The 16,166-nt window shown below is 40.6% G+C and overlaps 1 protein-coding gene across 1 annotated transcript; it reads left to right on the top strand.

Annotated features, from left to right (window-relative positions):
• Positions 1-11,681: 11,681 nt before the first annotated feature.
• Positions 11,682-15,596, top strand: OTOL1 (otolin 1; the record flags this gene model as incomplete). The annotated part of the gene is made up of 4 exons (XM_080624013.1): positions 11,682-12,033; positions 13,489-13,578; positions 14,489-14,560; positions 14,701-15,596. The coding sequence occupies 4 exons, from the start codon at positions 11,682-11,684 to the stop codon at positions 15,594-15,596; spliced, it is 1,410 nt and encodes a 469-aa protein (XP_080480139.1).
• Positions 15,597-16,166: the final 570 nt, after the last annotated feature.

The following is a 16,166-nucleotide window of genomic DNA, read 5'->3' as shown; positions in this document are numbered from 1 at the left end:
CTGCCTCTTGCCTGTTGTTAAATGAGGAGTCGCATTTCTAGGAGAGTTAATTTTCACCTTGCATGGTATTAGGCATGTGTTACAAAGAAATCAGTGGGAATCTTTCCTCTTTTACTGTTGATCTGAAGTCCGTTGCATAGTTTGTACATCAGAAAAAACAATTCTCTCTGCTTCCATTGCTTTAAAACTTTGTAGATGCTATAAACTCCCTATAATTTTTGAGTCCAGAACACAAAGAGACAATTTTGTTCCCAGATTTTTTGCTTCCTATCAGGATTTTAAGATTGCAGTACATGACTCTCTACAAGCACTGTGACCTGGGATGTAACCTTGCTTTATGACAAAACATGTATTTGCCAGAGCAAAGAAGAATTTAGGTTAAAGGAAAGTAGGTATTTCCATTTCCTTATTTCCAAGAGCTGTTGCAACACTTTCAGATGTAAAATAACCTGCAAAGAAGTCTGCGTCACTGCGTGTTGACATGCCACAGAGGAACAGGACAAGATTCTCTGCTGAAGAAAATTTGCTGTTGTGGAGATCTATAAACCTTTTGCCTCATAAGATGCTTATTAACTTGGGTAGTTTCAGGCTGACTGGATTTTACAGTATTAAAATAGATGATGATTTCAGTGTTTAGTATGAAATAATAAGCTTAGGACAAAAGCTTTTGCTAATACAAAGCACTTTGCCTTGTACAGTCTGTCTGACAGTGAGACATTGCCATCTCTTGGGCAGGTGCAGCAGGAACATAGACTTTGTTTAAAGCCTGTAGTGATTAAAAGCCTGGTGGTGTAGCTGAGGACTAGGAAAGGGCTGAGTCTATCACTGAGTCCTGTATCTTGTTTTTTCAGTTGATGTTATTCCTACATATATATCTTAATACTTTCAAGGGCACAATCTGACTCAGAAATCAGAAACACGGCTTCTCTCTTTGTGTAAAAATGGTTGTAGTTACCAGGTTGATATCCCTTAAATATTACAAACTGTGAGTAATTCTCAAATTATGAGACTGGAAAAGTTTAAATATAATTACATTTGGAATTATCATCCTTTACCTCCTAGTGTCTGAGCTTTTTTAACACAAAGCTCAAAACCAACTTTTTAAAATGAAATCTGCAATTTTTGCTAATCACAAGGTTTGAAGAGATTAAGCTTTAAGAGTGCTAAGTCTCATTACAAAACTACAAGGGTTGGCAGTGCTGATGCCTGATTTGCTTCTTGATACCACATCTCCCTTCTTAAAAAAGAAAGTACATAGGCATAAGTTCATGAATGTAATTAGATTTTGTCTTTCAGAAGTGGAAATAGCAGGTGTATGAAGGTAGAGTGACCCTTTGTGAAATAATTAGATGAAAATGATAATATTTGGCTTAATCCACAGTGCTGGCATAAAGGTTCTTAGAAAACACCTGCCTTTTGTTGATTAACAGTGCTGCTGTGGTAGTGATCCCAGCATACACCTTTGGTAAATGTGGCCTGTTCTAACAATAAAAAAATTCCTAAAACTTGGCAGCCAGTCAAGTCAATTTTATTTGTCTGTGGAACTTTATGAGAACTTAACATATATGAGAATAGTTGCACCTGATCCATGTACAGCAGCAGAGGCATGCCGAAGTCTTTCTTGATTTGTCAAAAAAACCCCAACAAACCCATAAACATTTTTTAAATTTTGAATATTAGAATATGAATTTTTAAACAATGGTGACTCACACTTTTTGGCCATATTTTGAACTTTAGGCATTTGACCTTTATGGGCCTATAGGGTCCTTGCAAAAAAAAAAAAAAAGTGAGAAACTGCCTATTTTCCGCAAGACTCTCAAATACTAACGCCTGTGCTGCATGAGTAGAGCTGCCAAGTGTAGCATTGGAGTGAGGGTGATATAGGGTAGTGTGTGCGGGAAAGAGGAGGTGTTGGCATGATGGGATGTACCCCTAAAAGCTTTGCGGAAGGTGGATATATGGGATGAGTGAGGCAATACAACAAAGGATACAAAAAATTAGAGACAATATAAAGCTTTATAGTATACTTTTTATTATTTGAGTTCAACAATCTGAAATAGGAAAATTTCCTGGAAATACTCCCATTTATACATTTGTGCACATATATATATATATGTACAAAATACATAAATATATCTAAACACACCACATTGTAGTGCTTAGATGTAGAAACTCCTCAAGGTGCTCAGGGTGGTCCAAGCAGCCTGTTGACTACTCCAGCACATCTTTCTCTAGGTGCACTGTTGCCAACATGCTGATCCTCTGTAAATGCACTTTGGTGGCTGAATTGCCCTCACCAGAAACCAGAAAGGACTCTCACCTCTTTAAATTGTTAAAAAAAATCTAATTAAGTTGGATGTTCATATAAAATCATTCTCATAGTTCATCTCCTCACTATCATGTTATCTAAAATACAATTTCATAGTTAACAGTGTGAGTAGTTTGAAAATGTAAATTGTAGCTCATGACTGTTTATAGAGGTCACTGTGATTTCTACCAGTTTACAGACAAATATTTAGACTGAGAGAAATAAATATTTTGAATCAGGTATCTATTTAAACATAATCTATTATAAATGTAGATGCATAAACCTGCTGGTTTGTAACAGGCTATAAGAATGATGTACTTCCTTTGGGATTATTTTGAACTCAGAATAATTAAATACAGGGATATACATCATGGAGCGTAGAGTGGCCACTTTCAACAGCAGAATTTGCTCAGGAAAGAACACAAAGGCAGCACATTACATCATATCGTGGGTCTACTTCATGGGTTTCATATATTAAACGTGAAAAAGGGAATTTCAACCAGGAAATATAATTTTGAGGAAGCTGCATAAAGCAGCTGTTGCTTTGCGTGTCCTTTAAATAGTGACAGTGGAGATCTTTCTGTGCTTCTTTAAAGACTGTACAATATGTGCAGTTTTCTTCTTTATTATAGCATCTAATCTGTGCATACATCAATCCCTGTACTTGTGGATAGGAAAGAAGTTTTTGCAGTGATAGATGTTCTTCTGATGAGCTAATTGCACTGCATTATCACTGCATATCGCTTCTTTACTTCCTTTTTTTAGAGGCAGCCTTTTTGCTGAGAAAGTTCTTGCTTGTGGTGCATTCAGCGAGTTCCCATCGATAAGAGGAGCAGTGGGAAACGGTGTTCAGGAGCATGGGCTGGGGACATATGTCACTGCATTGCTCCCAGAGGGTGGCACCTGGGGGCCTCCTGGGCTGCTTTGACATCCTTGGCTGCAGCAGGCAGCTAGCAGAGGGGCTGACAGCCCTTGCCCCAAAGGGACAAGCTGCTATCACCAACCAGCTTGGAATTTCAGACCCACCCACCCTGAAGTATCATCTTCCCTGAGATATAGTACTGAAGACAAGGAGGGAAACAATCCCACTACTTGCTATTTGCAAAGTCCCATTGAGGACTATTTTGTTTCTTAAGCACGCTGAAGGAAAACAGTAGTACACCAGAAAAGCTGGGTTTCTGTGACATTCCCAAGCCTGACACACAAAGGGAGACTAGGGTGAAAAAGGGGAGCCAGGTAATTTTATCACTTTTTACCTTTGGCTGTGTACAGTTTCCAGACAAACATAATGGCTGTGTTTCTTAATCAAGACCAGGGGCACTTGTGGGTCCTGACAAAGACGATCCATGCCCGGGACAGGGCTTAGAGTAGAGCCACTTTGCTCCTCTATGGGGAAATGCGTTTGTGTGGAGGACCATTTTCCATTCCTAAAAGAGCTTCAAAAATTGGCACCAGTGTAGGAGCTCAGCCTGACGAGCTACAGTAAATTATGTGCTGCAGTTTGGGTCTCACAGAAATAACTACATGTTACTAGTATTTTAAATATGCATTTAGGGACTCTTAGAGTGATTGACTTGATAGAATGTAAAAGGTATCATAAAGTTCTTATAGTTCTTAAATAACTCCCTAAATGCTTATTTATGTGAAACTGTAGCTTTTGGATCCTTCTAGCCATTATACTTTAAGGTGCAATAAATCTCTATTTGGGTGTAACTGCACTGTCATCCTGCAGACTTAGGAAATTTAAAACAACATATGGTGTAGGGCTTGTGGGATATACTGGCATAGCCTGATGCAGGATTTTTTCTGATCTTATTTTCCCCTTGATGTCTGAATCTTAATAACACTAAATGCAACTATATTGATTTTACAGGGAGATTATTTTATTCCTTTGCATCCAGTGAAAATCCCTATGGCAGTATTATTCTGAAGTCAAGCATTTTAAAATCCTATATGAGTAGTAGCTGCTTTTTATACATAAATGACTTGTTTAATTTTTATACTGCACAGTATTTAATGTTTTTATCGCGAGTGAAAGCTCCACCAGGCTTTAAGCTGAAAACAGAACAACTGTAAAAGGAAAGAAAGATACATTTTTCTTTCATTTTAAAGTTTTATTTCTCTCAAGTATTCTCTTCGTAATTCTTTCTTTTGCAAAAAAATGCAAACTAAATGCTGTGCACATGGACAGACCACCTCCGCACTTCAAGGATGGCTGTGGTGTCCATTGGGCTGTTCTCCATAACATTTGAAGAGAAGCATCATCAGATAGAAAAACATTTTGATCTTTTAATATATTGCTTGCTTACAACAAGTGCTAACCTCACAGCTTAGTTCTCAGTAGTCATATGTTGCATAGAAAAAAGTGTCATTATTTAAATGACAATGTAATTTGATGACCAGTGAAGGCTCTCCTACAGAGCTGTATTCTGTCTGTTTTGACATGTTGCTCTTAGTAAAGGGAATTTAACAATTTTTAAATTTTTGCAGGTAAACCAGGTCACATTGGGAAGAAAGGAATCCAAGGACCCCAGGAGGACTTGCGCAGTGAGGATCAAAAGGAGAAAAGAGAGATCAGGTGCTTAACGGTGAAAAAGGACTTCCTTCTTGGAGGGGACAAACTGATCCTGGAAGACCTCAGAGCTAGGAGGGACAACTGGGTCTCAGAGGTGACATAGGGCTGAGAGATAATCAGCGGAAAAAAGGGGTCCAAGGAGAGAGGAGAAGTGGATTGGCAGCACTGGAGGGGTCACATGGGGTCATCTGGTGTTCAAGGAGTGCTGGGGTTCAAAGAGCATCCTGATGTACCTGGAAAAAAGAGGTCAACCTGGAAAACATGGGCTGGCTGGATTTCCAGGTTAAAAATAAGAGAAAAGACAGAAGAAAAATAGGGGAGAAAATGAAATTGAATTAAATAATAGCTTTTCCAGTTGTTTTAACAAAAAAAGAGTAGAAAGGCTTTTTGTTTTATTTTTTTTTTTTCACCCAACAAGGTAGAATTCCTGCTGACAGTTTAGTGCTGCCCCTAAGCAACATTTAGGAGGCTACTGCATACTGGGTATGTAAGAGAGGAGGAAAAAAGCTGCATTTTGACTTGACAAATTTTCTATTGTACTGACTCATATGGAAATATTCCCTTCCCTAATTAACAACATAGCAGAAAATTTTCATTTCAGTCTGTTTTCAGTTTAGTTCAATTGTTTCATGATGATCATAGAATCATCATAGAATGGATAGAGTTGGAAAGGACCTCAAGATCATCTAGTTCCAACCCCCTGCCATGGTCAGAGATGCCTCACAGTAGACCATGTTGCCCAAGGCTCTGTCCAACCTGGCCTTGAACACCACCAGGGATGGAGCATTTATCACTTCTTTGGGCAACCCATTCCAGTACCTCACCACCCTCGCAGTAGTAAAGAACTTCCTCCTTATATCCAATCTAAACTTCTTCTGTTTAAGTTTTAACCCATTACCTCTTGTCCTATCACTACAGTCCCTAATGAAGAGTCCCTCCCCAGCATCCTTATAGGCCCCCTTCAGATACTGGAAGGCTGCTATGAGGTCTACATGCAGCCTTCTCTTCTCCAGGCTGAACAGCCCCAATTTCCTCAGCCTATCTTCATACGGGAGGTGCTCCACTCCCCTGATCATCCTTGTGGCCCTCCCATGGACTCGCTCCAACAGTTCCATGTCCTTTTTATGTTGAGGACACCAGAACTGTACACAATACTCCAAGTGAGGTCTCATGAGAGCAGAGTAGAGAGGCAGGATCACCTCCTTCGACCTGCTGGTCACACTCCTTTTGATGCAGTCCCAGGATATGGTTGGTTTTGGCTGTTGTGTGCACACTGAAGCTGGCTCATGTTAAGTTTCTCATTAACCAACACCCCCAAGTCCTTCTCCACAGGGCTGCTCTGAATCTCTTCTCTGCCCATCCTGTAGTTGTGCCTGGGATTGCTCTGACTCAGGTGTAGGACCTTGCACTTGGCATGGTTAAACTTCATAAGGTTGGTATCAGCCCACTTCACAAGCGTGTTGAGGTCCCTCTGGATGGCATTCTTTCCCTCCAGCATATCAGCTGAACTGCGTATATTAATGTCATTGGCAAACTTGCGAAATAATAATAATGAATAATAATAATGAAGGAACATATTTCAGAGTTTCAGAAATTTTAATTATTGGGGGGAAGGGGATATTGGTATCTTCCAGGAGTCCTGCTGACTTGTGAGAAATCTTGTGAAAAGTGTTAATTGTTTTTTCAAACAGAAATGTTAATTTCCTTTTAGCACTTTTTAACTTAGCTCAAATATAATCTAATTTGATTTTTATTCAATTTGTATTCTATGTGAGCATCCTCTTTTCCAGTTTGTCTCCTAAATACCTGAACATTAAGATTTTAAATTACCTATTTTTACAAACCTGGCTTATTTTCTATGCTGCTTCAGTTTTCACTGTTTCCTCCATTATTTTATTTCCAAACCAGATTTGGTGTTTTTTTTTTTTTTTTTTTTTTTTTTTTTTTTGATTATCAGTCTACCTTGTATTTGCAGGCCTAGATTTTCTATTTTTATTTGCAAATAAATGGAAGTGGAACCCTCTGGGAGATGCTTTTTGAATCTCTTTTGCAGATCTCATTGAATAAAAGTCCCATTAATTTTATACAAAATATATTTATGCAGTTTGCTGTATCCCTCTGTTTTACAATTGCCATTACAATTACAATTGCCATTGTTTTACAATGACAGCAGGAGAGAGGATGCTGCAAGGACAAGATCCAGGTTCAAAACCCCCTTGTGCGCTAGGAGGAGTATCAGATTGCATAGAGGTGAGGGTCTCTAGCGAAGTCCTTCCCTTCCCTTCCTTCCCATCTCTGATAATGATGGCAAGTTGGCATTAGGGTTGTGAGGATTAATGGTTGGAAGAATGCTGCTTACTTGGGGAATTAATTGCTTTATGCTGGTTAAAGGTTCTACAGGGTGCCCTAGCTTTCATGTGTTTGCTTTTGCCAAGACCTGGGAGGAGCTTTTAGTGACCCAGCAGTTAGGAAAAGATCACAGTCCTTCCTACCCATGGCTGGTGGATGTGCCAGTAGAAATCACTAGCATGAGCACAGCATTTTTTTTTAACTTAACTTTGCAAATTGCAATCAAAAACAGATACCTGCAAATATGCAAAGCTAGGAGTGTGTTTGACATCTACTTTGAGGGAATTTTAATGGCCTCCACACATAATTTATGTAAGATGCAAACCAGTAAAATGTAGAACCATATCCCCTGAATAAAGGGTGATTAATCCAGTACTAAATCTTAATTTACACTCTCAACCCATGAGTTTTCCAAACTGCTTCAGTAATTCAATATGGACTGTATAATTTAAAAAGCTGCGGTTGTTACATGATCTAATAATGCTATTCCAGACTGCAACTATTCAAGTTATATAGGAAAATACACTAACCAAGGATTAAAGCTGTATTTCTTGCTTTAGCTTTAGTGTGCAGCAAATATGATGTTAAATTGCAGTCTGTGAAAGCGTAGCTTTGGTGAGTATGGAGGCAACTTGTAACGTGTAGTAATCTTGGTTAAAAATGGCTAATTTTTCCCATTGAATAACTAATGTTGCTAATGAAAAGTCCCGAGTTAAGTTCAAAATAAGGATTTTATTATAATTGGTTTGACTGCCTTTTATCTTCAATTTATCTGTCCATGATCTAGTCAGAAATATAACTGCTGAAGTCACAAGTATTTTTAAGTTCAGTTTAAAACATGTAGTCCAATTACAGTATTGAAAAGGGTTATTAATTTTTCAAAAAGAGCTGTTTGAATTCAGGATCCAGCTCTGTTTTCAGCATTATTTATGAGATCAGTGAGTGCTGGTTCAGGTGCCATTGCAGGAGCTGTGAGAAGCCCCTGTCCTACACAGAGTTAGAGCATCTTGCTGCAAAACTCCTGACTGTTTTCTTCGGAATAGCCTGAAAAGCTGGTGAATCAATCTAACCTGGTATGCTTAGTAACAGACTTTTCTTAATCAACCTTTTATTGCTGGAAGCTGTAGACTACTGTGCAGGAAAGGGTGGTTGCAAATAAATCACGGAGGATTACAATTCTCTCAACTTACATTAAAGGAGAATTGATTGCTTTCTCCAGCCTGTCTGAAACAAGCAGCCTTTCTTGTCTGGCAGCTGAACTTCGAGTGTACTGGTATGTAGTAAATTCAGACTGATTGAATGAGACTGTTTCCTTGCTCATATTTCACCAAGACAAGGCAATGAAAGGCAGCCTCACATTCCTGCAATTTGTACTGCACTCTGAATCCGGTTGGGAAATCTAAGAATAAATGCTGCCCCATTTTAAGGTCATGAGGGAAGGAAATGGGTGCTGTGACTGCTGGGAAAGAGTGAGAAAAATCAGTCAGCCTATGAAATTCAGAGGGGTTATTGGTTCCAGTGAGAAGAACATGGCAGCAATTCTCCTGGGATGTGTTTGTCCCTTTTCCCAGTAGGGTTTCTTTCTGCCAACCCACTATGTAGCATGACCACCTGCAGGTACCCTGCTCTGGGCCAGAAGTAAAGGGGGAAGAAAGTGTTTCCTTTCTCCATCTCTGCATTTCTCTGGGACAGTCTGAAATTGTGGCTGAATTCGTGGCTGAATTCCCTTTTCAGTGCATTTCTGTGCAGGTCCATGCACACATGTACTCATGATCCCATACAGCTATTTGTGTAATTCCTCTTTTACCCCTTCTAAACTCCCACTGCAAGGAGGGGAGTGGATGCCAAACTCTGCACACTAAATACTGAGAGAGAAACCCAGACCCTGCTGAAGGAAATGGACAAATTCATGCTGAGCCTGATGGTACCAAAACATGATGTTGTGAGTTGAAAGAGGAGTGTCCCTAAAGACCCCAAAACAAGTACTGGGGGAAGAGACAAAAAAGTCCCAAGTGAAGAGCAGTGTCCCAGCCTGGGGAAAGCTTTTGAATTTCCTCAGATTTCAATGTCGCCTGGCTCCTTTCAAGGGACTTTGCCAATCCTCCCTTCTCACCACACCATGCAGGCTCCCATTGGCCATGAGAGCAGCTGTTACACAAATAAAACCGAATCTCTCAGTAAATAAAATTGCCTTTTACAAAGTGCCATTGAGATGGTGTCATGCTGGGAGCAGGACTGTTTATAAGGTAGGAGATGGCACGTGCTTGTCATTTAGTTTTCAAGTGGGATATTCGCAATGAAGTAATAGAATTTAAGACATAGTGGCATTATAATTTGTCTCAAGAAAAGTTGCTGTCTGTAATGAATGCATAGCTGCATGAAAAGTGTTTTTCCTACTGTGTAGAAGAATTTGAATTAATTAAATAACAGAAAGGACAATCATCTCCCTGATATTTAAAGCTGTGAGATTGGGGTTAAATACTTGTGAACTAGAAAATCTAAATACTATAATTTTAGGGATCAAACAAAAGAATAAGTGTATTATTACAATGTTATTATAGGAAAATAATTATTGTAATTGCTAACAATTAGTAGATTTTTTACATCCAATTAAATATAGATGCACTGAGTGAGATGTCACAGCAGCGAAGTCTTCATATTTTGTGTTCACTGTGAATCTTTCCTAATGGGGGGGATTCAAATGAATAATTTTACAATCCTTGGTGGTGAGCTAAAGTCCAAAATTTCAGTTTTATTGAAATGCATTTATATATTTAGGACTAATTATTTTAGGAACAGTCTTGCCCATTATAATGGAAATCTGTTTAACGATTCCTTTCTCTGAGCTGTTTATTTTCTAAATAGACTGGTAAGGTATAATTCTTTTATTAGTTAGATTTTTATAGTATTTGATGGCAATTCATCAATCTGCCTATGTAAATACATAGTGTCTGGTTTTAGAGTTTGTTGCAGAAGTGGTTTGTATGGAAATGGTTTTAAGTTGAAAACTGATTTACCATCTCCCCATGAAGTTGCTAGGTCTCTAAAGTTGCAGTTGCCTTCTGCTCTGGCTTTAGGTGTGTGGAAGTTACAAGTATAGTTACCTCCAGCAGTCACAAAACACTTCTGCTATGAGCATGTTCTTCAAAAGGAGAATTTGGTTGGGTTTTTTTGCTCTTCCTAGATGGCAGATCACCCTCCTTCTATGAGACTACAGTTGCTTGCCTGCTGCTTGCTGTAGCATCTGGCTCCCCTCTGCCTGCCTATGCTGAGTGCTGCCCTCCTGCACCTACCGCCTTGGAGTTAAACTATTCATGGTAAGGTTGATTGGGGCTGGTTGGGAACAAATATGAGCTTATGACAAAAATCAGTGCCTGGTATCCTGTCCTAATGTGATACATGCATAGAGAAAGGATATTTTATCCTCTATGGGAGGCAATGGGGTGAAGAATGAGTGGAACAGAAGCAATGGCCAACAGTGATCACTGGGGATTTTGTGTGGATAATCGATTTTCCATTAAGTGATCTGATTTTCTGTGAATATGTAAAAAAATCATGACTTTTTCCTCTAAAATGGCATTCTTAAAGGTGAAAAGATTATAATCCAGCCCCCAAATACCTGACTTTGAGTCAGACCACCTTTTGCCCTCTGGACGGCAAGTATAGTCAGCATTCCTCCTGGTGACTTTTTCATGTAATGAAGTGCCTTAGCTGCTAAGGAAGGTTAGATTACAGGTTCAGCAAGAAAGGGAGTCTTGTTCCATTTGTATTTACAGGTCAGTACACTGTTTTAAAAAAGAAACAAAGATGCTTTATATAACAAGTCATCTGAGAGGCATCATCTGTCCTATAGGAAAAAATGTGTGCTGACTGTTCTTTCTTTCTGGTTCGGTTAAATCAACCCTTTAAAGATAAAAAGAATGACCTGAAAGTTTATGCTAAAAGTATATACAAGACCAGAAAATCAGTCTATAGCAAAGAAAATATTGACATAAAAATTTTGGAATACTTGATGTTCATCTTGTTTCCATTTATTCTTTTAGAGCAAAGCTTTATGTATTGTGCAGTTGTGTTGGAATCTGCAATAATTACTGAATTATTCCTAATAATCCATCAGAAATCAGGTGTCCCAGTGATCACGCAACTCTCAGCCAGTCCCCTGAACTTCTATTGATACCCGTGGGACCATTTCCAACCACCTACCAGGAGCTGCTAACAGGAGCAGCTGGACTTCAATGGTCAGTAGGGGTGAGCAGGCAGGAGGTTTTGCTAACTTTGTTTTACTTTCCCCATAAAAAGTGAAACTTTGTAGCGTAGTCCTCTACGCAGATGCCCATGTGTGCTGGATGCTACTCACACAGGTCTTCTAGCTTTGTGGGGAACTTGTGAATGCAAAAGGGTGTATGCAGCAATTAATTATTGCATTTGTTTTTTCCTACAGCTGCCAGCATGTGGAGCTCACTGGGGCCTGTCTTGGCTTTTGTGATGCTGGTTGTTACTGCTGTGCATGCAGGAGTGAAGGTGACCCCAGCTGTGAAGTACACAAAGACAAAGCCCTTACAGCTAGTGGGTGACAGCGCCTCTCATCCCCCTCTCGCCCCTCTCATGGGAAAAAGCCCATTCCCAGCAGTACCAGGCAGAGCTGAGTTACCCACCTCGAGCCCTGCAGCCCGAGGGGCCACCACGCTCTTCCCCTTTGAGAACTACACACTCGACACAGCTGATTTCTTCTTCAACTGCTGTGACTGCTGCCCACCTGCTGCGGGGCCCAGGGGGCAGCCAGGGGAGCAGGGACCCCCAGGTATGGTGATGCCTGTCTCACTGTGCTCAGCTAAAGCTTGTCAAGCTGTCGCCTGCTTTTTCTTCAAGAAATGAGTTGGCAAGGCTTATACAGCAAATGCACTCCTCAATTCTCTGTCCCTGTGTCTGATTTCCTGGGAGGCACAGATTTCCTTTCACAATCAGTTTAAGCATGGTTTTATGAACCTCAAAACTAGTTGCAAGTAGTTTTGTATCTTTGCTGAATGTTTATAATAAAACCCCTTATTCTTGGTTTTTTTTTTTTGTGGGTTGTTTTTTTTTTTTTTTGGTTTGGTTTGGGTTTCTTTCCCCTTGGAAAACAGGAAGTTATATACAAAAATAATTTTGGGTTCTAATTTTAAAATAAATACTCGCCCTAACTAGAGGCAGCTCTGTATAGAGCACCTAAATATTTTATAAGACATACTTTGTCTCTTTTTTCTACTGCTAAAATATATATCTGTAAAGTGCCTAATTCTAATACTGATGTAATGAATAGTGCATTAGTCTGTAAATGTTCACTTTAATAGCACTAATATTGGAGAGAGAAACTGCTCATCTGAGGAAAGGTGGTAAAATAATGAAATAATTTTCATTTAATACAATGTCCTCGAGAGATTTTTACTTCCCGTAGCTTGGAAGGGATTGGCTAGAGGAGATGATAGTGGCTGCAGAGGGAGTTTGCACTCATCTGTCTCTTGAGTGTTGATGGAAAAGTACTTGTGTCAAATTGGTTCTATTGTGAATGATCGAAGCTGCCATAGTGTGCTCCCAGATATGCACTGGGAGTCTGTAGATTCCCAAGTGGATGAAAAAGTAAAAAAAAGATTGAAGCCAACTTGCTTGCCTTTCAACTCGGCCTTTATATAGCATGGAGCTGTCTCCCAGGTTCCACTTTTATATTGGCAGACTTAATTCTTTTTCAGGAGCGGGGCAATTACAAAGCTGTGGGAACTTCTTAGAAGCACTCAAATATTACAGACAGATTACATCTTATGTTTTATGAATGTCTGAGCTCCTGTGCCTCTGAGGCAGCTGAAAGCTCGGTTTTAAAAGTGTTTAACTACAGCCAAGAGTGAAACGCAAAACTAAGATTTGGGGATTGCAGTAGCTGAAAGGCAGAAGTGGAGAAACTATGTGTCTGACTGGGTACCTGAAAGCACAAATCTCACTAACCCTAGCAGTACCAATGCAGTGTTGCCCCTCACCTTTTGCCCAACTGTAGGGTTTCACCTGTAGTGTTTGCAAGGTGTAGTGTAGCAGGGCTACACCCATCTGTCTCACATTTTCTTTGCATTGGTTGTATGATGTCAAATAAAATAGCCAGCTTTTCCCAGGGTGATGGAATCAGAGTTTTCCTCAATGACATGTTGCTTAGCTATTACTGAAGATTTTCTTTCTAAAGTGAACACTTTTGAGTTACTAAGATAATTTTGTGAATGTCATTATGCCACAGGACCTAAGGGGGAAAAGGGAGATGCTGGTCTGCAAGGTCTGCCGGGAACACCAGGTCTGCAAGGTCCAAAAGGTTCTAAAGGAGAAAGAGGTAAAGCAGACTAACTGCTCATTTCAGAAACAGATGCTGTTGTCCTGACTGAATAACACAAAATTATAGGAAAAAGTATTTATCAAAGAAAATGGAGTATGCTGATATAGATTGACACCTTGAGAGATTTAGCTGGCATTAGTGCAGAGACAGTAACTCGGTATGCACAGGTAGCATACGAAGAGCTGCTCATAAAGATCTCCAAGTAAACTCCTTGTTTGCAATGGGAGTTTAAAAACTGACTACTGGTTGCTTTGGATTAGGGATATAAATAGGAAAAAAATACCAGGGAAGACACACACAGATGTAGAAGCTGCATTTCAATTTAAGTATCTCAGGAAAAAATTATCTCAGCTAAGATGAGAGCAATTATTATCCATCAGTAGTAACAGAAAGGAAACCCTGCCCTTAATTTCAGGCTCAGGGCAGCTCTGTCTTTCTGTCACACATCACTGGTAGGATCCTGTGGCTGCCTTTGGTCACAGAGAAACACATGGGAAAGCTGATAATGGGGGGTACTAGCAGCAGCATGCTGCGCAATTCACTCAGTGCAGTCTCTTAGGTTTGATTCACTTCTTGAGCAAGACTTTCAGCAATCCAGGAGTGAGAAATGCAGAACTGTCATCATTTCTATCCTGCCATTAAACACCAGCAACTGCCTCCCAGTTGAGGTGCTGATTAGAGTCAGAAATCCAACATTCGAGTGAGATGCAGTTGTCTGCATGATGGTGCTTGGTGCTGTCAGATTCAGCCATGGCTTCTGAAGGCATTTCTTGAAAATACATTGCTCATTTCCAATTTATTAATGAAGTGAGGGACACTTACAAAATGGTACCAGCCGTCTTCTGTGTAATGATTGCTGTGCTGCAGACAACACCATCAACAGCATATTAATGGTGAAATGTCTTAGGAGGCAAAGGGGAGCAAGGCGAGCGAGGAGTAAGTGGAAACCCTGGTTATCCAGGCAAACCTGGGCTGCAAGGTATGTAACATGGGCTGGGAAACCCAGAAATATTGTGCTGACCTTTCCCTTTCCTGTTGGTGATGCCCCTCCATCTGTAAACTAATCCAATGTTAATGTTTTGAATCTTTTTTTTCCCTCACACTTTGCTCTTTTCTTAGGTGAAGCTGGAGTAAAAGGCAATAAGGGCAACTATGGCTTCCCTGGCCTGAAAGGACAAAAGGGTTCCAAAGGGGACATTTGTGAGAATGGGACCAAAGGAGACAAGGGAGATAGGGGGGATGCTGGAAACCCAGGAGTGGATGGAGAACAGGGTGATAAAGGTGAAAAGGGAGACACAGGGGAGAAGGGCTACTGTGGGGAGCCAGGGGGAAAAGGTGCAAAGGGAGAAAGAGGGGAAGGGGGCATGAAGGGAGAAAAAGGGAGCAAAGGGGAGATGGGGGCTGAAGGTATTTCAGGGGTAGATGGAAAACAAGGAGAAAAGGGTGAGCAAGGAAGTAAGGGTGAAAAAGGGGACCTTGGACCTGCTGGTGTGACAGGACCTTCTGGGCCCAAGGGGGTTGCTGGCAGCAAAGGGGGCCGAGGGGCTCCAGGAAAGAAAGGCTCCCGTGGGGCAAAGGGTGCCCGAGGGGACACTGCAAAGCTCCTGCGATCAGCATTCAGCGCTGGCATGTCCAAGCCCTTCCCTCCACCCAATGTCCCCATTAGATTTGACAAGATCTTGTACAATGACCAAGAAGATTACAACCCTTCCACCGGGAGATTCAACTGCAGTGTGCCTGGCACGTACGTCTTTGCATACCACCTGACGGTGAGAGGGCGCCCAGCCCGCGTCAGCCTCGTTGCCCGCAGCAAGAAGGTGGCCAAAGCCCGTGAGACACTCTACGGACAGGAGATTGACCAGGCATCATTCCTGACCATACTGAAGCTCAGTGCAGGCGACCAGGTGTGGCTGGAGGTTGCACGTGACTGGAACGGGGTCTATGTCAGTGCTGAGGATGACAGTGTCTTTACAGGGTTTCTTCTGTATCCAGACGTTTTTGAGAAACTGTTATAGATTCAAAGGTCAAAGGTGTTACTGAGAAACATGTTTTCCTCTCTGTTTGTGAGAGGAGAAATGAGCTTCAGTTTAGCATATTGGTTTAGTTGGTAGGTTTTGTGATCTTTCAACAAAAACATTTATATTTGCAATATATGGATTAGTTTTAACTAGCAGCCCCAAGAAGTGGCACGTCCTTTGTGCAGGTGGATGATGGCTAAGAGAAACTGTTGTCCAAACACCAGCAGAACCATCATGGGGAGCAGATTTCACATCATAGACCTCAAGTTTGTAATTAGTCTATTCAAATTATGTAATGAAATTCATTGTCCAACTGCACTTTTAATCAGGCCAGCTTCTGTAATCCTTGCATGGTCAAAATGCCTCTGGAAATCGGTACTGAAAACCACTGGTTTTGGTAAAGATTGCAGAGTTTGATTTATAGAGCTTAATCAGATGTGGACATAAGCAGTAGGCTTCTTGAAATCACATGGAAAGATTTAAAGTTATTTTATCATTGAATGGGTATTATCTAGTGCTCTAGACTTCGTCATGAGTTATATGAAGGTTTGCCTGAAAGAGTACTAG

Source organism: Psittacula echo (assembly GCF_963264785.1).
Source record: "Psittacula echo genome assembly, chromosome: 7".
NCBI classification, from domain to species: Eukaryota; Metazoa; Chordata; class Aves; order Psittaciformes; family Psittacidae; genus Psittacula; species Psittacula echo.
The sequence above is the reverse complement of the archived record's forward strand: the minus strand, read 5'-3'. Positions and strand labels throughout refer to the sequence as shown.